The 27590-nt window shown below is 32.1% G+C and overlaps 8 protein-coding genes across 12 annotated transcripts in view; 5 read left to right on the top strand and 3 right to left on the bottom strand.

The window, feature by feature from the left end:
• The first annotated feature begins 148 nt into the window (after window positions 1-148).
• LOC121117323 (kelch-like protein 24) lies at window positions 149-3184 on the top strand. The gene is made up of 4 exons (XM_040711729.2): window positions 149-1643; window positions 1699-2349; window positions 2419-2521; window positions 2584-3184. The coding sequence occupies exons 1-4, from the start codon at window positions 601-603 to the stop codon at window positions 2614-2616; spliced, it is 1830 nt and encodes a 609-aa protein (XP_040567663.1). The 5' UTR covers window positions 149-600; the 3' UTR covers window positions 2617-3184.
• On the bottom strand, window positions 2931-6217 carry LOC121117332 (uncharacterized). Its single transcript, XM_040711740.2, has 2 exons — window positions 4095-6217; window positions 2931-3488 (listed from the first exon to the last, which is right to left on the bottom strand). Exons 1-2 carry the CDS (start codon window positions 4318-4320, stop codon window positions 3172-3174), a joined length of 543 nt encoding a protein of 180 aa, XP_040567674.1. The 5' UTR covers window positions 4321-6217; the 3' UTR covers window positions 2931-3171.
• Window positions 6218-14171: 7954 nt separating this feature from the next.
• On the top strand, window positions 14172-15631 carry LOC121117300 (carnosine N-methyltransferase). 3 transcript variants are annotated; one of them, XM_040711685.2, is made up of 4 exons: window positions 14172-14405; window positions 14499-14766; window positions 14840-15156; window positions 15223-15631. In XM_040711685.2, exons 1-4 carry the CDS (start codon window positions 14291-14293, stop codon window positions 15576-15578), a joined length of 1056 nt encoding a protein of 351 aa, XP_040567619.1. In that variant the 5' UTR covers window positions 14172-14290; the 3' UTR covers window positions 15579-15631. The 3 variants fall into 3 exon arrangements, with proteins under 3 accessions (XP_040567619.1, XP_040567636.1, XP_040567628.1); XM_040711702.2 differs by having other exon boundaries at window positions 14190-14405; window positions 14840-15125; window positions 15223-15415; XM_040711694.2 differs by having other exon boundaries at window positions 14190-14405; window positions 14840-15152; window positions 15223-15415.
• A 4-nt stretch (window positions 15632-15635) lies between these two features.
• Window positions 15636-16404, top strand: Mnat9 (microtubule-associated Nat9). Its single transcript, XM_040711716.2, has one exon. The coding sequence runs from the start codon at window positions 15636-15638 to the stop codon at window positions 16209-16211; it is 576 nt and encodes a 191-aa protein (XP_040567650.1). The 3' UTR covers window positions 16212-16404.
• On the bottom strand, window positions 16320-18322 carry LOC121117291 (endoribonuclease ZC3H12A). The gene is made up of 5 exons (XM_040711674.2): window positions 17945-18322; window positions 17615-17870; window positions 17038-17492; window positions 16839-16946; window positions 16320-16771 (listed from the first exon to the last, which is right to left on the bottom strand). Exons 1-5 carry the CDS (start codon window positions 18109-18111, stop codon window positions 16675-16677), a joined length of 1083 nt encoding a protein of 360 aa, XP_040567608.1. The 5' UTR covers window positions 18112-18322; the 3' UTR covers window positions 16320-16674.
• Window positions 18323-23042: 4720 nt separating this feature from the next.
• emei (transmembrane protein 161-like emei) lies at window positions 23043-26048 on the top strand. Of its 3 annotated transcripts, none has more exons than XR_005864138.2 (7): window positions 23267-23495; window positions 23603-23968; window positions 24038-24342; window positions 24408-24662; window positions 24721-25150; window positions 25211-25392; window positions 25684-26048. XR_005864138.2 is itself a non-coding variant. In XM_040711640.2 (6 exons), exons 1-6 carry the CDS (start codon window positions 23493-23495, stop codon window positions 25328-25330), a joined length of 1479 nt encoding a protein of 492 aa, XP_040567574.1. In that variant the 5' UTR covers window positions 23043-23492; the 3' UTR covers window positions 25331-25582. The 3 variants fall into 3 exon arrangements, 1 of the variants encoding a protein (XP_040567574.1); XR_005864129.2 differs by having other exon boundaries at window positions 23285-23495; window positions 25211-25462; XM_040711640.2 differs by lacking the exon at window positions 25684-26048 and having other exon boundaries at window positions 23043-23495; window positions 25211-25582.
• Vps60 (vacuolar protein sorting 60) lies at window positions 25536-26755 on the bottom strand. Its single transcript, XM_040711654.2, has 3 exons — window positions 26613-26755; window positions 26029-26346; window positions 25536-25961 (listed from the first exon to the last, which is right to left on the bottom strand). The coding sequence occupies exons 1-3, from the start codon at window positions 26679-26681 to the stop codon at window positions 25680-25682; spliced, it is 669 nt and encodes a 222-aa protein (XP_040567588.1). The 5' UTR covers window positions 26682-26755; the 3' UTR covers window positions 25536-25679.
• The window catches only part of Pdrg1 (Pdrg1 prefoldin-like subunit), a 37806-nt gene continuing 36801 nt past the window's right edge, over window positions 26586-27590 (top strand). The window contains exon 1 of the mRNA XM_040711662.2: window positions 26586-26727. The gene's annotated coding sequence lies outside the window, so the exon portion shown is untranslated. The remainder of the gene's footprint in view (window positions 26728-27590) is intronic.

The following is a 27590-nucleotide window of genomic DNA, read 5'->3' as shown; positions in this document are numbered from 1 at the left end:
TCTTTATTAAACTTAATCAAATGGCTTTAAGTGTATAAAAAAATACTTAACCCTTGCATTGAATACTACTTAAACAGCAATATTTGAATTAAATCAGAGTAATATTTACAGAATCCCCCAATGAAATGTAAACAATTCTTTGATAGACAGTAAATTTTAAGTCTTTTTATTTGTTTGTCCCATTTTGCCATCCAATCGTTGACTATTTTCCTTACTATTCATGAAAAAAGTGGTTTCATTGTTATTAAACATGGTTGTTTAGGCTCCCAAAAATAAAGGGATTAACAAATATTTTTAGTCTCTTTACCCAAAATGAATGACATCAACCATGCTGACGCATGCACACCAAAAAGCTCTATATGAAATTCGTCAGCTGGTGTTTTGACTTTTGCGCAAATATCAATAAATATTTTATTAAATTATATCAATGTAAATAAGAAATAGTAATAACTTGCAGCTCCTTTTATTATCAATGGACTATCTTACAATTTATCTCCATATTTTAATGGATTCCTCATTATTTGTGAATTGATAAGAAGTAATAATTGAAAAGTAGTGAGTGATTGGGATCCAAGCCAATGTGAATGTGTGGTGAGAAGAATGTCGAATAGCTTACTCTACTCCTTCCTGCGTAGCCCTTCGGATGTCCCTACAGAGAGCAGCAATGAAGTCGTGGCAGTAGACGGTCCCGGCGCAGAAGAGTGGAAGTTTGTGGATGCGGGGCATTCCAGCTGCATGCTCTCCGGACTTTTGGAACTGAAGAGGACGAAAAGCCTTTGCGACGTGTCCCTTCAGGTTGGAGAAGATGAGTACCCTGCCCATAAGTGTGTTCTCTCAGCTGCTAGCCCTTACTTTAAAGCCATGTTTACCTGCAATCTCTCAGAGTCCAAGCTCGACTCAGTGGCTTTGAATGGCATGGAATCCCCTATCGTGGAGCTTCTCATCAACTATGCATACACATCTACCATTTCCATCACGAAAATGAATGTACAAAGCCTTTTATCTGCCTCTAATCTATTAGAGATGCTCTCTGTTCGAGAAGCATGCTGTCAGTTCCTGGGAAGACATATGGATGAAACAAATGTCCTAGGAATTCAAAATTACGCAGAAGCTCATGCTTGTATGGATCTTTTCAATCAAGCAAAGGCCTATGCTCTTAAACACTTCCAGGATTTAATTGCTGGAGATGAATTTGTAAATATGAGTCATGTTCAACTCACGGATATTATTTCAAATGATGATTTGGATGTTGAAAAGGAGGAAATAGTTTTTTATGGTGCACTCAGATGGTATGAAGGAAATCCAGCGGCACGTCTTCCCATTTTTCACACAGTTCTTGCTCATGTTCGATTACCTCAAGTCAGTCCGTATTTCCTACACGATGTAGTTCAAAGTTGCAGTGTCATACAAAAATCGAAAGAGTGTATGAGTTTAGTTGAAGAAGCAAAGATATATCATCTTCTTCCGGATAGACGATTAGAAATATCGTCCGAGAGAACGAGGCCAAGACGATGTGCAGGAATGGCTCAAGTTATCGTTTCTGTTGGTGGTGAGGATGATAAAGTTGTTCTGAGATCTGTTGAGTTTTGGAACCCCTTGACAAATCATTGGAAACAATTATGCTGTTTGCCTTTTGCAGTAAGGTAAAAATTAATCAATGTATATTTATTAATATTTTAATGAAGGATTTTTTTTTAGCAAACACGGCTTGGTAGTGAGTGGAAACAACAAAATGTATATGGCTGGAGGTGAATATCCTGACGGAAGTGCATCACGATCTCTATGGAGATATGATCCAGTTCTTAATAATTGGCAGGAAATGGCTTCAATGAATACACCTAGGTCAGAATTGGGTCTAGCTATGTTAGATGGTTATGTTTACGCGGTTGGGGGCTGGGAAGGTTCTCGTCGATTGGACTCTGTTGAGAGATACGATGTTGACACTAACACTTGGATTGAAATGGCACCTCTGAAAATGGCTGTGACCTCTCCAGCTGTTGTCGCAACTGATGGTTGTCTCTATGTATCTGGGGGAGCCGTTTTGTCTGATGGAGATGGAATCGAACTCGTTCAAAAATATGACACAAAAAAAGAAGGAGCCGTATGGACTGAAGTTGCTAGAATGATCATTCCGAGATCTGGGTCAGCCTCTTGCTATTTAGATGGATATATTTATGTTATTGGAGGCTGGCATGCATCAACCGAAAATACAAACAAAGTTGAAAGATATAATTTACGAAACAATGTCTGGAGTTTTGTTGCACCCATGAATGAGAGAAGATACAGACCTGGAGTTGCTGTATCTAACGGAAAAGTTTATGTTTTAGGAGGAGAGGAAGGTTGGGATAGGTATGTGCTATATTAATTATTATGATTATTGAGGTAAGAACGCTGATGACCCTAATTATTTGGATTTAGATACCATGACACCATTGAGTGCTATGATACAAAATTAGACATATGGGAAAATGTTGGAGAGATGCCTTCCTCTAGATCATGGCTTTCCTGTGTAGGCCTAACTGTAAGTTGATATATTTTTCTAGTTTACACTTTGTGTTGTTGTTTTTATTTTCTTCTCTAAAGGTACATTTGGATTTGATCAAGGAAGGTACTTGACATGGCGGTGACATTTGCAACGAACAAAAAAGTACAACAAATTTTAAAAATGCTGAACTTTTATAAAGCATTTAGATAATTTTTTAATATTCCATATAGATATATATTTTGCTGAATCAAAATAGGATCTGTGTTTTAATTTGTATAATTATTAACATTTATGATTATACTTATAACCTGTATTCATTTTTTAATTATTCTTTCAAATTATTTGTTCATATTTATTTTTAGTCCATGAATGACTAAAAAGTTTTAAAAATCATCATATGTATTTTCCTTTCATTCTAGTTCTAGTCTCTTTTAAATGCATAACGGAGCAGATACAAATTTATTCTTTCTCTGAGGTGTAAAACAAATTATCAACATATTATATAACAAGTACCAAAATTTCATTTATGATCCTTCTAAGTCAATAGTTGCCCTTGCCCCTCAAATATAAAATATTATATTGAAGATTTAATAAATAACAATGTATATTATTTATTTTTCATTTAATCATCATCAATGTTTGATCATGTAGGAAATTCATTTATGCGAATTGAATAAAAACAAAGTCTATTTTTGTTTAGTCTGTTTTGAAGTATCCTTTTTTCTCATACTTGAAGGTACGTATGCCTTCTCTCCTCGAAGTAAATTCATTGCACCATGAGTTTTCCGGCTCTTGTTATCCTTTTTCTTACTTCCTGGAACAAAGTGATTCACTTCACACTGAAGCATATCTCCACATTTCCACACGAGTATTCCTACAGCACCAAAGATTATATAGTACAAAAATTGATCTTCATAGTCAACATTAAATGTAAAATTCTCTCCAATGATGACTTGCCATGAGGGGCCATAAACTTTGTCCAGATTACGCTTTATTTTCTCAGCTAAAGAGATATTTGTATGTTAGTAATAATTCCACATCATTATTATATCACTAAATATGTATATGTTTATGAAAATAACTACATATTATTATTAGCTACCAAAACGATTATTCATACATTACAAATCTATTATTTATATTTAAAAATATATACATATATATATGTGTACATAAAATATGATCAATATGTCAATTTTGAAATTGCAAAAATCAATTCATTTTATAAATTTATTAACATCGTGAAACAAATTTGAATTATGTTAAACTATGTTAAATTCAAATGCAAGGAATATGGATAGTTGCTGTTCTCTAATTTAATTAATATCTCTAAGTTCATTAGTCTTACTTTACACTGTTATACTTATTATTTATGAAAAATACACATGATAGGTACAAATTAATAGAAACGTTGTACGGAGAATGAACAACTAGATGTATCATGATTTATTAAATATGGCATGATACTCCTTTATTTTCCAAATTTTATTTTATTTTATAATCTAATGCACCTTTATAATCTGTGACTTTTATTTAATTGATGTACGTGTTAATTTTTTTGTTGTATTTGTGTTTTAAAAAAGAATGACATTATTTAAATAAAAATGACCTGAGCGCCAGTAGTTGACTTTAGCCGACATTTCCATGGCAGCAACAATTATTTCCAAGATTTCCTTTCTATCTTCCTCATTTCTCATTGGACATTTCATCACCAGAGGAAAAGTATGACGACTTGTTTGTACCGTTCGGTCTATGAGCTCATGAAGCTGGATGCGGGGTTTAAAGCTCTCCCAGTCCCTTATTTCTAATCCATTTGTATCTTCAGGAAGACTCATACTAGATTAGAAATTCAATGCTGTACGCAAAATACACTATCTATGTTTAGGTACAATGAGGTTATTTTCTAAATATTATGGGGTTATTTCCATTTGGTGTTGTCATTCGAACAAACATTTAGAACAACCACGTCCCTCTGTCACTTAGAACGTTATGGTTCTGATTTATAAAGAAAAAGGAAAATCTTGGAAATAATAACTATCAAAAATATACTTTTATTTATATATTTTAATGGACAATTCCCTAGACATACATTTATGATATCGAAACGACACGCAACCAAATTGGTGATTATATTTTCCCCTCTTTAACCTTCAAATGTGTTATAATAATAACAAATACATTATTTTCTAGATGAAATATTTATGTTTTCATATATTTTTCAAAAATGTTTTAGAGTAGAAATGTTTAAAGCCGTTGTAGTAAATAAAATATAGCATTAACAGAGTAGCTGACGTTCCGACATGTTCATCATACGATATTGAAAGTATTTTATATTTACTTTCATTTAAGAATTAATGAGTAAAATAGATACTATTGCATACTTATAATTACAATATTGTATTTCCATATATAATTAGTTATGTCACGTAGAATAAAATACACGAAAATGACATGAAACAATTTGTCAATCGTTTTATTTACATTGTATTTACTCAGTTATACTTAATATTTATAGCTCTGACCAAGTAGTACCATCATAATTCATAAATAATATATATTCTGGGGGAAAAAATACATCCAAGCAGGGCTGTTTCTAGTAAAAGAACTCAAAACTTGAGTAACTAGTAATGTTATTATTATTTTTTTTTTAGAGGGGAACAATTTAAACAGAATGTTTTTTTAGAAAAACAAAACTTTACAAAAAAAATCTTCGCAAAACGTTCTGTACGACGAATCTGACAACAAAATTTTAGCCAAGGGGCTTACTTTATGTCTACTATGTAACATTTATGTTAGAATTACATCCCTCAGTATTAACAAGCAAGGAGGTGGGCCCTTAGCTACGGTGTGCTTTTTTGATGGAGGGGGGGTTAGAAGCACCACTCTTTATTAAAACTTTGTTGTCCAATTTAAAATATTCTTCGAAAAGACTGTTTTTTTATCATAAAGTGGCATCAAGAGTATTTTAAAATAAAAATCAATTATACTTATTTATTAGTATAACTAGCAATGGGTTAGCCAGTGGTGGTAATACATTACGTTAAGGTAATATGAGCGTTGCGATATTCTATAGTATATGATAATATAGCGCCTGTATACTATATACAATTAATTATTATGAATTAAAAAAAAAAAAAGAGTTATAAACTTCAAATAGCATGCTGACATATAAATGCATGAAAAAAAATTGTAGAAGAGAAGTTAATTTCTTATTTTTGTAAAAAAATGCCAAATCAAAATTATCGAAGAAAAAACTGTTTTAATTAATTTTGCAAAAAAAAAAAAAAATTTAATAGTATTTATTGGCATTGTAAAGAAGAACACAAACGTACCCAGATTTTTTTCGTACTTGCAAACCCAAAACAGTTATGGAGAATAATGTTGTCGAAAAAATAGCCCTCACTAACTGGTTCATTTTTGAAAATGTTGCAATATATTATGTAACAAAATGTTCTGGAAATTAAAAATACTCCGTTGTTTAGTATTATGTTAAGGTTTATAATTTTATGTTCAAAATGCATTGTTTTGTAGCATTTCTTCCTAAAAATCGAAAATAGACTGATGAAAAAAAGGTAATAAATTTTAAAAAATATTCAAAAAATGACAGATATATCAATTAAGAATCTATTTTTATTTGTCATATTTATATGCAAGCAAATTTCTACACAAATTTCTACAAACTTTACTTCATCTACAAATCCAATGTGTCATTGGAAATCCATTTTTTTGCACCTGAAAAAATAAAACGAAACTGCAATTTATTTTTTTGCACATAACTTTTTTGATTTTGAATATATTTACAAAACTTAGTTATTTGTATATTTGTTTTTAGAGACGCCAGTCACTTTTGAGTAATAAATTAACTCTCTATCTAGTCTAAAAAGATATTTTTTGTGTCTTGGGTATAGAGCTGTGTTAACTTTGTCAGTTATTTTCAGTCTTGTCTCGTCTTCGTCATCATTTCGTCAGTTTTCGTCTTTGTCAAATTTTGTCTTCGTCAGTTTCGTCTTCGACAGAATTTCGTCTTTGTCAGAGTTTCGTCTTTGTCAGTTTTGTCTCGTCTTTGTTATGAAAAAAAGCTTCGTTGACGAAATGATTTCGTCTCGCCAAGCTTGACGAAGTTAACACTGGTTATTACTAAGTTATATTCCATTTCATTGTTTATATTATGGTTATATGAATAAAATAACATTCTAGAAATATATAGAATTATTAGAAATTTTTAAGTTTTGTGGTGTCTTGCATTTTTTATAGATATTTATGACTTTGTTACATGAAATAAAATTATTTATTTAACACATTTCCTTATTTTTGTACCTTTATTTGCTATTAGACATCGAATATAAATAATCTAAAATGTGCTACTTAAACATAGCATATTACCGTACACTGACGACAAGAATTTATCGAAAATATATTCTTATTACTTATATAAAAAATATATATTTTACTAAATTCAGTATCTACAACTAGACTTGGGTGAGGTTGGATTAAGTCATGGTTTTTGTGCCTCATTTCAGAAAAGGTTAGACTTTCAAACCTCTATCGGCTTTTTATGCCTACAAACCGAGTTTTTTGTAGTTTTTTATTTACTTTATAAAACTCGAGTAGCAGTTTATGAGTTTTTCTCGTGGCACACGACTAATTTAAATACTTCTTTGACCAATCCCAATTTTTTGGGCATCTAATTAATGAATTAACGTTTATTATTCAGTAAAGTATGTTGGAATGTAATTAGAACTGAATCAAATAATTTCGAAATTTATTGAATTAGTTCGACTTTTGCTTATACTTTAAGTCAGGCTTTGACATTCAACGGAAAAACGAACGGCGTTTACTCTTTCCGTTCATTTTTTGAACGAATGAACGACGAAAGGAAAAAAAATGAACGATGACGAAATATGAATAGCGTTCATTTTGACATTCATTTTCTTATTGTACATTAGAGGTAGCTTTTTGACTATTTTTTCAGAAGATTACTACATCTTTTTATATTGATTATGGGTATAATTATAATTATTATCTTTGATGGAGTCTAAAATTTGTTTATTTAGTCTATATTTTTTTAATCCGTTGCTTCGTTTAATTGCAACATTCACTGGAAAATAAGTCATCTCAAGATAGCATTCAAATTCACGAATAAGTTGTAGTTGACCTAATAAAAGATATAATGGACGTTAATGCATTTATTTATCTTGTATCTTGTAAAGTTTTTATCTAATCTGTTTCTGTGAAGTACATAAATTTTAACCCAACATTTGAACCTTCAATCTTTATTACTGAGCAATACGAAAGTATTGAGTCGATTATATGAATATCTTCCCCCACTTTCCAGAGAATAAATGAGAATTATTGGAAAAAAAAGCGTGGTAAAAAATTAAAACAATCAGTAATAAAGAATGAAGGACTAATATCGGGTTGAAATTGATGTACGTCTTATTAACAAATTAAAAGGGAACTTTACAAATTACTAGACAAGTTATTTCTTTTAAATTCATTATAACTTTTATTTGATCCATTACACTTTATTTGTAATTTTGAAGGCTATCTTGGGATGACTTATTTTCCAGCAAATGATGCAACTAAACAAAGCAATGGATTGAATAAAAAAAATTAAACTGGTTCAAATATTAAGAATTTATCTATATTAAATATAAATGACATGAATTTGATTTCCCCATTTAAAAAATGAAAAGCCAGCACTTCTATGGGGATCCCCAAAATCGCTCTATACTTCCGTGCATTCCTCCTGCAAGTTTGTTTCTCTCCTTAAATCTGCATTTTGTAACATACCTACTTTAATAGCTCTATTTTTGGGGAAGGTATTATATATGATTTGCACTTAAATATAGATTTTCATCGTGAACTCCAATTGAAGGTAATTAATTTACTGAAGCTCCAAAACACAATGAAAGCAAACCGCCATATATTTGGGAAGTTGCTTACCAATAATTATTTAATAAACTTAGAGAGACACATGTTCTTATGGGCCTGTAGCATACACAGCTTGATGAATGGGCCTAAAAAGCTGTGGAACATTTATTATTAGAATATTAAATTCAAATTATTTGTCTTAAACTATAATTCGCAGTTGCGAGTTTTTTAGTACATAATTCTAGTCGATTTTATAGCTTTATCTTCGAATTAGTTAGATTTAGTTACTCATTTGTAGGCCTCACAAAAGGCCAGTTTAAAAATCGAAAAAAGGCGAATGGATGACTTTTGACTCTTCTCCCTAATCTTGCTTCTTCTATTTAAATTTCATATATATGGTATTGTGATCAACCATGCAATCGAACAGGGTCAATCCGAATCAATTTGGCGCCTACAAAATATTACCAAATAATATGTATATTCAATATTAAACTGTTACACAAAGCTGAATATATTAATTGCCTTGGACATTTATTATATTCTGAGAAAATATAAATACCTCTAATAATATAAAAAATTATTAAAAAATGGAACATCCATAGCCAATGCAAAATATAAAATTGAACTATGTACAGGGTTCGGAAGCAAAACGTTGACTGAATGACTGATTTTAGAAAAATGTAAATAATTTTGAATTTTTTTTTTTAACAAAACTTTGAAGCACGACCTTTATGAACATGTTCACTCAATATGGCTGTCCTCAGCAGCAATTACAGTCTCCACACAGCGGCGGAAATCCTTGCAGGAGTTGATGATGAACTTCTCCGACAAGTTGTTCCACTCCTTCACAATGGTGGCCTTCAGGGAGTATACCTTCGGGTGAGATGTCCGGTTAGTCGCCCACACATCAAAGTCCAACAGGTTCAAACCCTGTGAAGATGATCGCCACATGTACTTGGGCTAAAAATCATCCATATTGTCGGCACAGAACTTCTGGAATTGGGCCGATGTGTGCGAGGGGGCACCATCTTGGGCTTCACATAATTGTCCTCTGGGTAGGTGACCTTGAGCCATGGCAGCATGGTGAACCTCAACACCTTGTAGTAGGCCTCCTGGCCGATTTTCTCCCCACCCTTAAAAAAGAAGGGAGGCATCTTCTTGCCATCGGACGCCGCGACCCCCAGGATCATTATTTAGGGCGGATGTTATGTACAGAACACCTCTTTGACCTCCTCTGGTGATACCACAGGCCAACAGTCGTTCCGACGGTTGTAGACCTGGTCCACGGTGAAAATCTTCACGTCAGAGAATTTTTTTACTGTGAATCCATTTGGTTTGATCCAATCACGAACTTTCTTGCACCTCTGCAGTCTCCTCTCCTTCAGAATGTCCGTCAACAGGTGGCATGGGATCCTTTTGTAAGAGGACAATCCCAAGTGCACTAATACATGTATAGTGTATACCGTTGATATGCAGTATGCACTTATTAACTGGTCGGAGCAGTGCAATCAGGTCGGGTTTTACCCGAAAATATAGACAAGTGTTTCGGGACTAATTTTATCCTATCACACGGCAAGAACCTCCCCCCCATCTCCACCCAAAAGTCTTGCATTAATGTCTCTAACAATAAATAATAATAATAAAAACAGTACCCACCTGTCCGGAGAGGTTAACACTATAGACAAACTAAAACCACTGTGGGTCTATCAGAGATGAACTCATAGAAGAAATTTACAAACTTTTGAAAAATCAGTAATGCAATTAAAAACCAATCAGAGGCATCTTTAAAAAAATCAACCAGAAAATAAAAAAATGAAATCCGAATGGGCCTGACAATTAAAGACCGACAAAATCCTAGTTTTATGGGTGCAACTTGGCCTAACTATAATGTTGAAAAAATTGAGGCCGGCCCAAAAGTCGGATAAGGTTCGGTGTGACCTTTTTTCTCTTCGTACCTATGATGGCACCCCTGAATGAACGTCACACTTAGCATTTGTCTATATTGTTAATGCCACGTTTAAAACATCCCAGTAAATAAGGTAACACACAAAAAATATGTCGGTTCAGCTATTTTTTAAAGCTTTTGAAAATATGTTGGAGGCGGACTTGAATAAAAGTACTGCCTCTATTTTGAGGCTATTAAAAAATATACTTTTTTTTTAAAAATTGGATACCATTTTATAAAAATTGAGAGTATCATTTTAGAACCTCAGGGATTGCCTGTTTTGCTTTTATTAAGCTACGTCCTTGAGGCTCATTTTTATGCATTACGAAACAAAAGGGTTTCATATATTAATGAGTATTTTTTTAGGTTAGACTTTTTATACTAGATAAATATTAAATGAATGAATAAAATTCAAAAATGAACGATGGAACGGAAAAATGATCGGAAAAAAAAGAACGAATGAACGGCAAACGGAAAGTTTTTACAAAATGAACGACTGAACAGAAAAGGGATGAACAGGTACAAGCCTGCTTTAAGTATATGTTTGATCAGAGAAGTTACCTTTTGTTTGACCCTGATTGAGCTTCTTTAATAAACTTGATGGTTATTATTTATTGATTTTCGGTTCATATTATATATCGTTTGGTGTTCTATAATTTGTTAATTATTTAAAATTGAGTAGACCATCTTTTAAGACGTAATGATTTTACAAGAAATCGTACAGACGATAAAAATATTAGTGCCAGTGATTAGAAAAAAAATTGTAAGAAATATTCATTTCATTTTTTCACGTGGTAAATATGGATTCACATGCAGTTTATAAAAAACCATTATATAGAAATTAATGGACTTTCCTAGTTCTCTATCTTCAAGTTCGAATCCATGAGGTGTCTAATTTGAAAAAAATAGGCTTAGAAAAATTTCATTCTAATTCATTATTGTTGTATTCGTGACTTTTTCCTCAGATTAAACCCCTACCCCTTCCAAAAAAAAAGAAAAATGTTGAAGAGGTATTTAGTGCCTATTTACTTAAATGAAAGGCATCTGATGCAGATTGCAGATCCATTACCAAATATTTTCTCGTGAGTAGAACAAAATATTATTTGGGAATAATAACAATATTATAAAAGACCTGGCCTTCAATGAATTAAATAAGTAGTATTCGTCTATTACGACTACGAATACAAAAAAAAAAGGAATACTAGCACCTAAGAATGATAATGTCAGTAAAAAAAATCAATAGTTTTTCTCACAGATTCATGATTGATTCACAAGGGACTAAAATTTAACGGATTTTGAATATTTTACATTTTAACTTCAATAAATGCTATCTTGCAATTTATAGTTATGGCTCTTAAACGTTTTTAAGCCTGAGACCCCCCCCCATTCTGGATGCTGACCGCCTTTGAAAACCCAGTAGGAATTAAAATGGATCACATATATAAAAAAATTAGTTATAGTCTAGAGGTCATATAAAAAAATTGTAAATTGGCGTTGGATTATGAACCCACTACATGCCCTTTTGGTATATTGCACAACCTGTGGGCAGAAAAAGGAAATAGAGTCTCGAATAAGGGGTTTGTTTGCCAATTATAATGATTTGGAAGTGGGTTATAAGCCTTAAATACTGACATATTGCACAACTTGTGTGCTGATGAAATACATACATACACATTATACACACAGACAATTAATTATTAATTAAATTTTATACACTTTAAGAAAAGTTTTGTGTTATGAGACCATTGGAGCATGTTGCACGAACCATCAGTAATAGCATTGATATTTTTCGTCTTCGTAATCTTAAGTCATTAGTTTTTGTCAGAGTTTCGTCAGTGTCATAATATTATCTTTGTCAGACAGCGACATTGTTTCGTCGTAGTTAACTTTTATTTCGTCTCGTCTTCGTCTCGTCTTTGTCTCGTCTTCGTCTTGCCTTTGTCTCGTCTTCGTCTTGCCTTTGTCTCGTCTTCGTCTTGTCTCGTTTTCGTCAAAGTTTCGTCTTTGTCAGTTTCGTCTTCGTCAGAGTTTTGTGTTCGTCTCGTCTTCGTCATGATTTTATCAGATTTTCGTCTTCGTCATGAAAAAAAACTTCGTTGACGAAATGATCTCGTCTCGTCAGCCTTGACGAAGTTAACACTGGTATAAAGTAAGCTCCCCTCAAAATTAACGCCCCCTCTTAGCTTGACCAGATTCAAAAGAGGAACCCATAGAAAGTTTCAGCCTCCTAGGTTCAACGGCGTGGGCACCCATAAAAGACATACACAAACTCATATTATATGTTATACAGATTTATTTATGGCCATAAATAAATATGTAAATTGCTTCTTTCTTTTAATGTGATGAACAATTTTGGCTTCTTTAAGTGAAATATCCGGCGGTTAATAAGAATAATTTGTTGATATAAATTGACTATAATTTGTAAAATAATACCAATCTAATCTACACTCATTTTTTTAGACAATCATTCTAGCTTGTTTTTGTGTTGACCGGCCACATATTCTATTGTACTGTAGGATATTATCATGTCGGAACATTTATCTATTCAAAAATAATTTTTTAATTTAAGGTGACCGGCAAGTTTGTTCCCGGTTCAGGGTTTCTATCAGTCCCGGTCTAGGTTCTTTCATTTCAACGGTCCTGGTTCTTTTTTATACAGGCTCATTTTGATAACAGGTACTTAAAACATGGGGCGTCACTAGAAAATTCGGGTCCATGAATGGATATTAGGTACAAACAGGGCCGCAGCATCCTTATACGCAGAGTACATAATTCCCCAAGTTCCAGCAGGGGCGCCGAAAACTAAGGTTGCTTAAGACAATGGTTTTCAAAGTGAGGACCATGAGGAGAGGCAAGTGGGGAGGGGGACGCAGGAAGATAGGGAATTGAGGATTGCTTTCAGTCTGCACATACATAGTACATTTGTTTCGTATAAAAGGGCCCTTAGCTAAAAATGTATTAGTGTAGGGGGCCTTGGCTTATTAAAGTTTGGGAATCCCTGGGCCAAGAAATATTATAGGGCCTCGACAAGCTTAGTAGCCAACCTGGATCTATAATTTACCCATCCCTTCTCTCTTTTATTTACACCAACTTTCTGAAATGAAAATCGGGGACATTTTCAATGCAGTAGTGATAAATTCTTAAATATTATCATTATGAAATAAAAAAACAGGGACAAATACATTTTATGTATTTTAACCACCTTTTTTACATTATGTTGTAATCGAACAAATGATTGACATCACCAACCCTCCAGCCACTGAGGTAAACAAAAATATCAATAAAAATTAGAATTTATTTATTTAATCGGTCAGTACTTTTCTACTCACAACCGAATACTGAACTTATATATATGACGCAAAAGGTGGTGACAATACTGCTATCTACCTTTGCATCAGAAGCCTGGAAGCCTGGGTAAAATTAAAGTACTTGGAGTCTCTAAGTATCTTGGGTAGAATCAGATCAGATAAAATATAAGAAAAACTGCAAGAACAGAGACATTAGTCTTACCAAAATAGTTTTAATGATATAAATTAGTATTTCCCCCATTCAGTGTTAAAATCGGGGACACTTTTCACCAAAGCCCAGGTCAACTTATAGTAATTATGTGTTTCAAAAATTATGACTATTAGAGGTTTAACAATATATTGTTGTACGAAATTTTGCGATATTATTTTTGACAATAATCGTCATCGATTTTGATACAAAATATTTTTTTTAATAAAAAAGATAGGTATTTTTCAAATATAATTTAGTATCGTAAAAAATTGAATATACCTTGTACCTTCTCACTTCTCATGAAAAAAAATAAACAATAGTAGACAATAAAAAAATCTTTAAATAAATCAGCAGCACATCCCTAATTCCGTTATAACTTGTGACGTCATTGTTTCAGTTTATGGATAGAAAAATAATTTTACTTATTTATAATAAATATAAATAAGTAATAACAAATAAATAAGTACAACCTTAAGTTATTAATTATTATGAATACTAAGACCTCAGAAAATTATAATTATGGTGCCCAGAGAGCATATCAATCTATGCATGAGTATCATAATAACACTAAGAAAGTCGTTGCCATGAGAATCAACTCTATGGGTATGTTGTTAATTTTTATTATTTGTAAATTATATTATAATATTAATAATAGTTCATAATTTCATTATTAACTAAATATCTTTTTACTCTAAGAAAAATTAAGTTATGGTCATAAGTCACAATTATCAAAAGTTGGATATGTGAGTCACCTCAAAAACATTGAAAAATTATCAGAAACGAACCAAATGTTTCTTCAAAACGTATTAGACTTAGACTCGAGGGAAAGTCATTTTCAAAGGCAGAATAATGGATCTTCTTCCTCTGAGGGGCATCATTATATGAAAGATTACAAGCGAATCCAAAATTTGTTTCACTCCTTATATTTAGAATGGAGTGTTGGAGGAAAACCTCATAGGGATCAGTAGGATTCATTTCTTATATTATTTCCAACATTTTTATTATATGCTAATTACAAATTATTTAATTTACATTAGGATTTTCAATAAGATTAAAGAGAAGCTAAAGGGTCTCAATCTATCAAATAACCCCAAAATTCTTGTACCTGGAGCTGCTCTATGCCGTCTTCCTTACAATCTTAGTATAGAATTTCCAACTTATGAAATAATTGCCTGTGAGAGTAGTTTAATCAACGTTCTTGTATCTAATTATATACTAAACTACTGTGATGAAACAAAAACGTACTCCATATACCCTTGGATTACTGATTTTATAAATAATTCAAATACTGAATCCATCTTAAAGGCATCTTTTATTCCAGACGTGAGTGAAAAGGCATCTTTTGAGCTTGTAGGTAAATTTATTAGTATCAATGTCTTTATATACATACATTTGCTCAATATAATAAATTATATTATAGGAGGAGATTTCGGAAATGTATCTCATGCTCATCGAATACGTAATTCAATGGACGTAATCATTACACAATTTTTCATTGACTCAGCTACAAATATACTTGACGTGGCTTCTTGCGTACAATTGGCACTTAAAAATGAAGGCTACTGGATAAATTTAGGACCTCTTAATTATGGGTGTGGGACATTGTTAGAGTTAAGCTTTGACATTTTAAAAGATATAATAATCGACATTGGTTTTGAAATGGTTGAGGATTCAGATACCATAATTTCAAACGTAGCTCATAATCCAGAGTCAATGATGAAGGCAGAGTTCAAATCTGTTATATTTGTATGCAAATGTGTTAAAAATAAAGTTTAATTTCTTCTGTGATAAATTATATCTATCTTATCAATTGACATTCTTATTTTCAGTGATATGAAATTAAATGCAAGAACAAAGATAATTGGTGAAAAAGTGGTCTTAGTGCCCTATGATGAAAGCCATGTTCCTACATACCATGAATGGATGAAAGATCCCGAAATATTGGATCTGACAGGATCAGAACCTCTAACAATAGAACAGGAATATGAAATGGTCAAAACCTGGAGAGAGTCTGAAGACAAATTAACCTTTATCATTTGTGAGCGAGAACCAATCAAAATGATCGGAGATACGAATGTCTATTTTGGAACTGATGATGATGATTTAAAATTTGGCGAAGTGGAAATTATGATTGCTGAAAAAGAAGCCCGTGGAAAAAAGTATGGTTGGGAGTCTATGCATCTAATGATTTTGTATGTGTTAAAAAATTTTATTAACTTGAGCTACTTAGTTGCCAAGATAAAGACTCATAATCATCCTAGTATTAAAATGTTTGAAAAAATGGGGTTTCAAGAAATCTCCAAAAGTGAGATCTTTAAAGAAATGACATTACGAGTGGAGGTTAACTCAACGTTTACAACCCATGTGAAAGATAACATTAAAGTGTTTGAGATATTTTCGCAGAATTAACAGATATTTATCGATTTTAATGAAAAGTTATTTCCTCAAATATGATATCAAGCGCCATTTAAGCGAGGTGTAGTTAGTTTATATACAAAGTGAACAATCAGAAGAGAATTTACAATTTAACACTTTTTATTCGTCACATAATCTTGACATAAAAATAACTTCTTCTAAGAGAATAAAATAACATAAATATCTACTTATAAATATATATAATATCTAATATGAAAGAAATAATCTTTCATATGGTAAACATTAGTATACAGGTTTTTTACTCAAAAAGTGTAATGAATAATTAATAGTTAACTCCATTCTATTCACAATTTTGATAAGATATTACAAAATATACATACTTGCAAAAATATTTTTCTAAATAATATACCGAAAATACCTATAGTAATAAAAAAATATTTTTTTAAAAGTTAAATTTTTAATCCCAAAATCATATAATTAAACAAGTAATATTGCTTTAATATTTCAAAAAGTTCTTAAGATTCGGCCCCCCTTTTCCTAACGGATCCTGTGGGAAAAGTAGTACGTTTCCGACCCAAGTAAAAGGTAAAAGTCTGTTTTAAAAAAAAATGAATATTAACTAACATCTATAGGTATATATAGAAATTAATTTTTTTTTACCTGTATCGGATTTGTTGTTTAAACTCTTTGCTATGATCAATAATATCCTCAAAATGATCATTGGAAACCACAATCCCTTTCATTGTTGAAGCATAGTCGACTATCATTCTAAATTAAGCAATTTTAAATAACATCAGCATATGAAATTAATGAGGAAAGAAGTATGCAAATAACAATTGTATTGTGTGATGAGACTTACAAATCATCGTAATGGCTCACATGGAATCCAGCCGTCGTTCTATTTTTTGGAATGACATATAATACTTTTAAATTCCTTAGATGTTCCATGATTCTTTCACCTTCTTCATCCAAATCAGGCACACTATTCCTAACGAAAATAATAATTTCTCGAGATCCCAGGCTTTGAAACCTCTTATAGGCTAAAATGAGACCTTGAGCAGAAAAGTTCTTGTTATTTCCATGAGCCCATGCAAGATTACAGCCATCTATAACAATTGGACGGAACGGACAATATCCGCCAGTCTGAGAAACAACAATGCGTGGAATGATGGAATTCTTTTTAGGAGGAGATGGAGGTAAAGCAGGAACAGGGAGAGGGTTGAATTGCTTTTTTTTCTTGGATGTTATACGTTGAAAAGACAGTGGAGTATTTTCCTTGCCCTTATTTGTACTATCTTCTGACTTGAGTAACTCCTGAAATATAGATAGAACGTCATAAGTTAAGCAATAAGAATCAACGATTTTTGTGTAAAAAAAGCTTGATCACATATTAGATTATAAGTATTTGAATACAAGATAATGAACCAAATACATACGCCAAATTTGTTTTCATTCGCGGATCGGCGAAGAGCAATTAGCATTTGCTCTTCTTCGTCAAGTTCTTTTAGCTGGAGATCTTGATATTGAGTATGGTTCTTTTGGGCTCCTTTTGTCTCTTGAGCTGTGCTCTCGACCTTTGTCAAAATGGAAAGGAAATCTCGATGCTCTTTGTTAATCTGTTCCTGTGGATTAAGAGAGAGTTGGAGAATAGCCTCCAATTCTCCATCCTTTTCATCATTGGATGATACTTGACTGTCAAAAAAGAAAAAAAAACACGTGATTCCAAATTGCAAAGGGCTCCTTTCTAAGCTACCCCCATAACTTACCTTTTAGACAATTCTAAAGCTAAATCCAGGACTGGATCCGATGACTCTGTTGTTTTACTCATTTCCAAAGCCAAAAAAACTCTCTCTTCCTCCGTTAAATCCAGACATTCTGCCGATTTTTTGGCCTTTCTACTGGTTTGCTTCTTATTTGCTTGACGTTTAGGCATTTTACTAAAGCTTTCATTGAAGTTGGATGGGATGAAGTAATGTCAATGAAGAATATGTTCCTCAGACGCGCAATAGGTAGAGGATTGAACTCCCAAAAAGAACTAGCAACTAGCAATTATTTCCTTTTAACTTTTTTTAAAGTAACTTATCAAGGTTCCAAAAAGACAAGTATATGTGGACGTTTCAGACAGTTGCGCCTAATCTGCTCTCTTTCACATTCATACGCAGATATATAGGGTAGACCTAAAGGTATTGTATCACTTTATACTCAAATATTCTCTAGATATATTTTTACATCGTTTGAGTGTTAAAATAAATATATATAATATAATTTATAAATTATATACAAATTATAAGCGTCAATTTGAATGCATCATGTATTTGCGGCAAACTTCAATTGAATCGAATGTTTCATTTGTGATAATCTGGTTTATTAAATTATATATATACATTTAACGAATTCTAAAACATTAATATTCATACATGTTATCTAATGGCAAGTAAAAGTTATTTTGATTAACGAGGAACATTTCTATATTTGATTAATAAATCCAAAAATGAACTTATATCTTTAGCATTATCATCATTTAGATGTTTATTTTAAAGAAATATGTAATGAATGATAATATCCCTATCCCATCATTATTATCTATAATGAACCCATATTACCAATATAGCGTTTCCATCATTAAATTATTGTTGTAAACAATACTAATAATCTGTTTTGGTCTACCCTACACATGATACTATAATCTACTTGACGTATGGAAATAATATTAAGTTAGTGATACAACGAGATTTGAAAGCGGAATATATATAATACGCGGACGGTATAATACGTATAATTCCATTCAGCACTAGCCTTCTTTGTTTATTAGAATTACATAACTTAAGATATTAGAGTAAAAGTGTATATACATAACTACCAGACAAATATTAATGAGACTTAATTCTAATTCTTCTTACCTGAAGGAAAATAAAATAAGAGAAAAACCACATATTGTTTATCATAATTCCTAACTAAGTCTAGGGGCGTCCGCTGGATTATATATATACCTTTTTTTTTTAGGGAGGGGGGGGCTAAAACCCATCTGGCCCTCCCCCTGCGACGCCCCTGAAGACATAGTCAAAAGCCTGAATAAACTAACACAAAATGTCAGGATTTACTATATCAATTTCTAGATATTATATTCATATGATATAAATTTGGAGTGATGGGTATTGAATACAGGATATTAATACTATAGAATTATTCAAATATATTTAGATTAAATTGATAACTTAGATTTGAATAGATTTTCTCTTGTATTATATTGGGAGTTAAGACATTAATTGAAAATATACAGATATACACGTGGTGTTATAGAGCGTTTTCATGTGACATCAGCATTGTCGATATAGGGAGCCATTTTGGGAGCCTAAGCATCCAAGTTCTATAACAATACAAACCCTTTTCATTAATATTCAGGAAAATAATGAACTAATAGATATCAAAATGCAACCAACAAATACAGGGCCTTAACCCCTTACTGTACATTAAAAATGTATCCCTCTATTGCATAGTTTTATTACATATCTGACCCTAAAATGTATACGAGTTTGTTATAGTTTAGATAAAAATTAAGACTTACAATAGAAAAAAATAAGATATTTTCCTCTAAATTGTACAATTTTACACATTTTATAGGGATTTTGTACATTTACAGTATCATTCCATGTGACAAATTCCATCAGAAGAAATGTATTTTACTTTGGATGAAGTACGGATTTATGGATATAATAATGATTAATTGACAATGAATGGAACATAAAAACACAATTGTAAAATTGTTATAAAGGCGTATTTCTCTCCAATAGGTTGGTGTACAATATAAAAAAACGGAGTTGAGAACATAAAGCAAAAATTATTGATATTTACTGATATTTTTCGGAATATTTCAAATCCAGAGGATTTCCAATTATATTAATTTGTTCTCCTTTAGAATAAAAAGTTTACTTTATTACCAAAGAATATAATATGTCCATTTTTTATTTTAAAAATTCTAATAATCATAGCAATTAATATTGTACAAATGGTCTGAAAAAGTAAAAATGTAAATAATTGAAAATCAATTATTTTACGAAAAATACTAAACAGTAATAAAGGGTTTTAAAGGGAAATCGTTTGTCAATGATTTGAAACCTTCTAGTCACTAAAGTAGGTACATACCTATTTTATGTTCATGACCTTTAAGAATGATGATTTCAGTGGTGAGAGAAAGGGCGGAGGGAGGGATCATGCATTTTATATTTAAAATAATTATATTGACACTTTAAATATAAATCCAACATGCCACCTCAAAAATCATAATAATTAAGCTAATAGGAAACAACTAGTTTTGATTCCCAGGAATTATGAGAAACTTCTTTTATCGATTCTTGATATTTTTTGGCAATTTCCGGAAAATTTATCGACTCCAGTATTGTAGTTATCCTGAATCTGTAATAACTACTAAGTATCTACAAGTTCATTGTAAGTTCCTCAATAAAATGACGGACTTGGTGGATGTGTGCAATATTAATTGCAGCAAGTTTGAGGTCATTTTATCAAAAATAGAATGACACAGCTGAACAAAAGCAATATATTTCAATCAAATAATAATCCCTAAAAAATATCTTATTAAAAAAAATTGTTAGGACGTGTGCTCATAATAACATGTATGTATGTATTGCTTCTAGTGAAAGTTTGCAATTTGTGTTGAATAAAGATGTTTATATTTTACCCAAGTGGCACTCTGAAATAAGAATAATTGTTATTGAGCAGGTCAAAGATGTCACCAATTCCACCAAACAAGGAGTGTTCAATATCATTAGATAAATACACAATTTAAGACTTTTTTGTGTAGATAATTTTCCCGAGAATTTTTTAAGTATCATCGATTCCCAAGAATCCCAAAAAGATCGATAATTTATAATCGCTAGTAACAACTAATAGTAATAACTTATTTTAAAAAGTTAACAATATTGTTTTTGTAACTAGGTATGTACAAGATATTAATAGTCTCTTAAGTATTTAGGGTACGTTTTAAGAGACTTTGTCATAAATATAAAACTTAATCACTAATCAGCTTCTCAAATCAAGACTGGTAAGTTCATAGTGGTTCGTAACGTGGGACATCATATAATTTACATACGGTATCGGTCTAGTTGTGTATAACATATGTCATAGAAAGTGGGAGCGACTTTTTGTATTTGCAAACTGAGTATGATTTTTTGTTTTCTAAAGCTGTTGTCATTATTTTTTAATTCTTAAGATATAAAGTATTGAAGTATGAAATAATAATTAGTGTGTGTGCTCATGAAAGACGGAGAGTTAACAATGAATGTTTGCTCGGACTTTCCCTTATTGGACTCTGGTTAGAATTGAGTGTCGATATCTTAGTATTTACAGGATATATGTCTTTGGTATATTAGGAGTGGGATGTGGGTTTATCTCCTTCCACTCCCGGGTTTGCCTGGAATTATTAGGCATCGACGAACAGACACACTTCGTTTTAATAATATAGAAGATAACTCTACAAGACCTCATATTATTTGCCCCGGGCCTCAAAATGACTTTTTTTAGAGAAAAAAATCCTTGGAGAATTTCTTATTGATTAAGGCGAAAATTCCTAGATGAAGGCATTCTGATTCAAGAAGTGTGGCATCAGCAAGAAAGAAAATAAAATTGAGAACCACTGTATTATAAATGTGTTAATAACTTCTTAATATGATATTGATTTCATAATAATCAGGAAAAAATGCATTATAGTGTCTATTTGTTAGCAAGCTCAACATTTTTCATCAAATGATTCGATACAATTTTGATGATCAATACAAAATAATTACAAGGAGGAAATGAAAAATGTATCTCTTGTTATAATTGTAATGATTCCGGGCTCTCAAGTCTCACTTATTTCTACTCAATATCACATTTTCAAGCCAAACATGTATTTATTTCGCGGGCAGACAGAAGACAGTTGCAACTTTCTCGAATATCAAAAAGCTACAGCCACAAAATTTACATCACAATTTTATAATATAATGAAGACTATTCTGAAAAATAATAGATTATTATTTTCAACTTTCCTTTGAATATTAGATAAAAACAGATTTTCAGAGGTAAAAGTATTTTTTTCTTATTTAGAAACTAGAGAGCCCAATTGAATCAAGAGACGTAATAAGATTAAAAATCTTATGACTACCTCATTTCTAAACTTGAAACCTAAATAGTATTTTTATAAGCTCTTAGGCAGTGGCATCTCCTGCAATTATTATTATAAATAAAGGGTACCATTTCTTATTGAAAATTTTAGATGGATGGACGAACGAAAACGAAACTTTTTTTTAAACAAATATTAGTTTGCGAAATTTATTTTCCCAAAAAATGAAGAAGATCTGAAATACCTCAAAAAAAAGAAAGATAAAAATAATTTTTGCGAGGAAAGGAAGCAGAATTTTTTTCCTCAATATTTCAGCTAGGAGCCAGGGACGTAGCTGGGATGTGGCATGGTTAGGGTAGGTAATACTGAAATTAATATTCGGAATTATATTAATTTCAGTGTTCCCTGTTTAGTGTTATAAATCAAAAAACATTTTGGGCTTAAAAAAAACAACTAAAAACCAACATGATAATTTGAAAAATATGTTGGAGGAGCTATCATGATTAGGCTAGCAATAAGAGATAGGAAATTAACACAATCCCCATTCCGTATCAAACAAGGACATAATCAATTTTTGATCCTCAATTCTACTCTGAGTCCTACAGAGACTTAAACTTATAACTCCCCAACAGCTATTCATAGTTATTCTCCGTCATTCATAAGCACATACACTCGATTAAAGGTTGGCTTTTCCCTTCCGTGAATTATTTTCTATTTCCACCTCCAAAATTGTCCTTACACGGACATCTAGTCCCAGCTAAACTGCAGCATGAACATCTCAAACCGTCCATGACTACTGCTAGTGGCAGTCAAATATTTTTTTTTGTATATCTGTACTATAAGGGTGGTAAGATTTGTACATAGTTTTTTCACTCATAAATTCGGACATTAACTTATTTATATTGACGTCCCAATGATGAGAAACTATCTATCCATATAAATATTGAGGTTGAAAAAGAAGGGAAATGAATGTGTAGTTTTCTGTGACGTCAGTGGTAAACACATGCTCAACTCTAAAAATAAAGTCAAACTGACTCGTGAGGAGCATAGCTTTAACAAGACAAGCCGAGAGGACGTTCAATATTTATTATTGTATTCATATGGATTAATTTAACAAAAATTGCTTATAGTTAGTATTTAGTAATAGTTGAAATGTGGAGAAATCTTTGTTAGCGAATATCAAATAGGAGATATCAAAAATGGTGAGTGAATGAAGGATTATTTCCTCTTGGAGTAGATTTCTCAATTCTGAAGTATTTCCGATTCCTGGATTGTTCAGTTATTGTAATTGTTCTATGGATATTTCCAGGCGATTCTAGGAGTTCAAATAGTGGTGACAATGATCACTGCGAGTGTCATGTCAAAGATTGGTCCCTTTAAGAGTGTGGGTCGTTGGTTACTGACCTCCTCCGGATTAGTGCGCTACTGTCACCCCACTGATGAAGAGCTCAAAGCCTATGCCCCATCCGTCAACGGTATTAAAAGAAGACATCACAAACAACAGCAACAACAACAACAAGAGACATCCACGTTCAATGTTCCCAGAAACATAAATGTTGAGTTAGAAACGGCGCCTATTCGTCCAATTGATGTGGTTCAACTTCGATTTTATTCCGAGTATCAATGGCTACTTGACTTTTCAATCTATGCCATATTTGTGTATATATTTACTGAGGTGATCTTCAATCTTCCCTTTCCCCATTTTAACACATTTTAATAGGATGCATTTTCGTTCATACTTTAGTTGTATACATTCGTGATGCCAGATAGAATTCAAACTGAAATCAATTTGAGTCTTGTGTGGTGTATTCTAGTTGTTGGATTCTCCTACTGGATTCTTCTATCTCTTTCAAGTCTCTATTTTGAGGGTGAAGAAAGTACAGGAGAGAGGTCCCTCGTCATCGTTATGGCTTTTGTATATCTATTTTTTGCCATGATGATACTTATTGTACAGGAGGATACGCTAGAATCAGGCTTAGATGAAGCTTATAAAAGCTTCAACATGTCTGCTGCAGCTTTTTTGGCAGAAAATACTGGACTTGACTCGAGGTAAATCTTTTCTACATGTTATTTTTTTCAACCTATATTATTCATTATTTCAATATCTGATGCAGTGGGCCCGCTTCAAAGCTTGTGCTCAAATTTTTTTTAGCTATTTGGTGCAGTTCCATTGGTGCGTTGTTCACATTTCCGGGTCTCAGAATTGCTCGAATGCAATGGGATGTATTAAAATATACTGAAAGTCAACCGTCACTCATGGTATTACATGCCGCTTTTATTTCCCCTTTATTATTGACAACACTATGGGTTCGACCATTAAGTAGGGACTACTTAACTATAAGAGTTTTTAAAGGAATGGAAGGACCTCTGTGAGTTTATTAGGCATTTTCTTAAATGTTTTATAAATGAAGATTTTAATATTTCCAGGATGACAGAATCTCAATTTGAGTCCATGCGGTTATACCTCATCATTGCTGTGTTTCTTTTACGGTTGTGGGTGATGCCCCGATATCTCCAATCTTATTTGAATATCGCTTACCATAAAATGGAAGAAATGAAAACTGAAGCTGGAAAAATATCAAACATCAATCTTCAGAAAATGGTGGCTCGCATTTTCTATTATTTATGTGTCGTTACACTCCAATACCTTGCACCAATGATACTCATTCTTTTTTTGTCATTAATGTACAAAACTATGGGTGAAGGAGGTACATGGACTGGTCTTTGGGTAGAAAGGAGCGAGGAGACATGTTCTATCAACGAAGACTCAAATACGCCATTCTCTAAATTATTTGAGCAAAAAGATGTAGAAGCTGTCACACAGCAAGTGTCATTAGCTTGGCAGTCATTAAAACAAGTACGAAACTCTTAAGTGTTTATTTCAAACTTATTATATTAATTTGTCAATACTTCGTAGGTTTTCTCGATCGCCATGTGTAAAGGGGTATTGGGATTTACGACTTGGTGGTGTTGCTTCATATGGTTTGTTTCATCGGCAATCGGAATAGCTTATCAATCCTATTTTGCAGAAGTATAATAGCAATCAAAGACTTATATTACCACTCACATTCATCACAACCAAACACCAACACAATCGGCGTAAATGATATTTATTTAACTGTACAGAGTGAAGTTGTAATGAATAATTTCCTAAAGCAAAATTGTGTGTGTATGTATATAAATCAAACGCAGTTATCATAGTGATGGAATAGAACCTCTTTTAAATGTTTAAGGAAGATAAATTATTGTTTTAAGACACTATAAATAATAATTTTATTTGACTTACCAATTCAGTACACTTATTAAATGAAAATTATGCTGGATTGCATTTAAAAAATATTTTATACATAAATTCGTTAGAGTAACAGATAAATATGAGTTGATGTTTAGTTTGCAGGAATCTTCGGGAGTCCAAATTCATCAACAAGAACACCATCTTTGTCTGTAGCCACAGATTCAGCTCCGGGTTCCTTATCAGGAGCATCAGGAGCGGAAATAGCATCGTCTAGGTACGACGTGTCATCGTCGAGAGCGAAATCATCTCCAAGGGCATCAAGTTCAGCCTCTAAATCAGCTTCGTCGATATCTGGCATACCATAACTACGTCCCAAGACATCTTGAACCTCGTTTGCATCTTCCAACATATCAGACAAGTCATCTTGAAGATCCTATTTAGAAGACAATATATAAATTGTCAATTTCATATCGCTAATTTTTCATTATAACTCTGATTACCTCAATCTGCTCAATGTTAACCGTTTTAAATTCTTTTTTCATTTCTTTAACTCCTAGTTTCATGGCATTGACGGTAGCTTTAGTGTCTTTTAAGGACTGTGTGGCATAGTTTGTCTGTTCCATATTAAATGCTTGATTTCTCAAATTGTCACACTGGGCTTCATACTGTTTTTTCTGTTTAAGGACTCTGAGAGCCTTTTGTTTAACAGAATTCTTTGCTGGGCCTTCTCTCATTTTTGACATTTGATCTTTGTATTTTCGAAGCTCAGCATCGAGGCGAGCAACTTTTTTGTCAATGGACTCAGCACGGGAGTCGACCTACAACATAAGATATCATATAATCAATTTGATGCATAATTAATATTATTAAATAAAAAAACGTATTCAAGACAAGGTAGATCACACACCCCTCAAGGGATTGCTCTTTAATGACGTCAATTTTGCAGATAATAAAGAGTTGTAATAAAGAAAATCACGTGATGCACATTTGCAACCCTGCGTCATAACAGCTTATACTTGAGTGGGATCTTAAACAAATAGTAGTGTCTTTGTGCAGATAAACTATTAAGTGAATAATAAATTACGTTTGAAATACAATCAGATAGATTTGGAGCCGGAGCTTTGTCTTTTCCTCTTCCAAAGATACGATTCATCCCGTCCGAAGTTGAAGTCTAACGATTGAAGAAGAATAATTATCAGGTAAGGGAAAATGAGTAATACTAATTTGTCTTCTTCCTTTTTTACTACTACTGTATTTAGCAGCTGATTTTGTACAAGTTTTAATGATTTACCATCTTTTGTACAAAATTCATGCTCACGTGATACAAAACCCGAATACTTCTAGACTAAATGTCGTAATAATATATTAATGATGCATAATCATCAATGCCCTCGAAATTAAACTCATGGCAATCACTAATCATATCAATCATATAGCTAGAAATTAGATCTATTTCATTCGTTGATAATATAATATGAAAGAGGAGGAATAATAACTTATATGGACTGCACTATCTTTGGGTCAGTCATTAATTTGAATTAACGTAGTGGAATTAATTTATTAAATTATGACGAAGACTTGTTAGTTGTAAAAAGAAAATATTCTCTTATGACATTTTATAATAAATTTAAAAGTATTGCTTTCTAGCTATATCTATAGTACTAGTAGTAATAATTTATGTGCCGTGCATCTATGTAGATATGTAGCGACAAGACCGAATACATGTTCAATATACAATGCACACACATAATGACATGTAATGAAACCTATAACTCAAACATATATCATTTATGAGATTTATAGAAATCATGGCATGATTATTAATAAACAATGACACTGATATTTTTATTTTTTGGCATAAATTCAATGAAACTGCATTTGTAAAAAAAATCAATATGAAAAGCCAATAATATAATCATATAATTTTGTCATTTTCTATAAATTTCCTTTTTTGTTTCTTCCGAAAGATATTACAGAATCTACCAAACAATTATGTCATATTATGTGTCTACCTATTAGTGTGGGGAAATTATAGACCGTTATAGTTTTTGTGAAACTAAAC

The sequence above is a fragment of the Lepeophtheirus salmonis genome, chromosome 1 (genome assembly GCF_016086655.4).
Source record: "Lepeophtheirus salmonis chromosome 1, UVic_Lsal_1.4, whole genome shotgun sequence".
NCBI classification, from domain to species: domain Eukaryota; kingdom Metazoa; phylum Arthropoda; class Copepoda; order Siphonostomatoida; family Caligidae; genus Lepeophtheirus; species Lepeophtheirus salmonis.
Note: the sequence above shows the minus strand (reverse complement) of the source record. Positions and strands in the feature narration are given on the sequence as shown.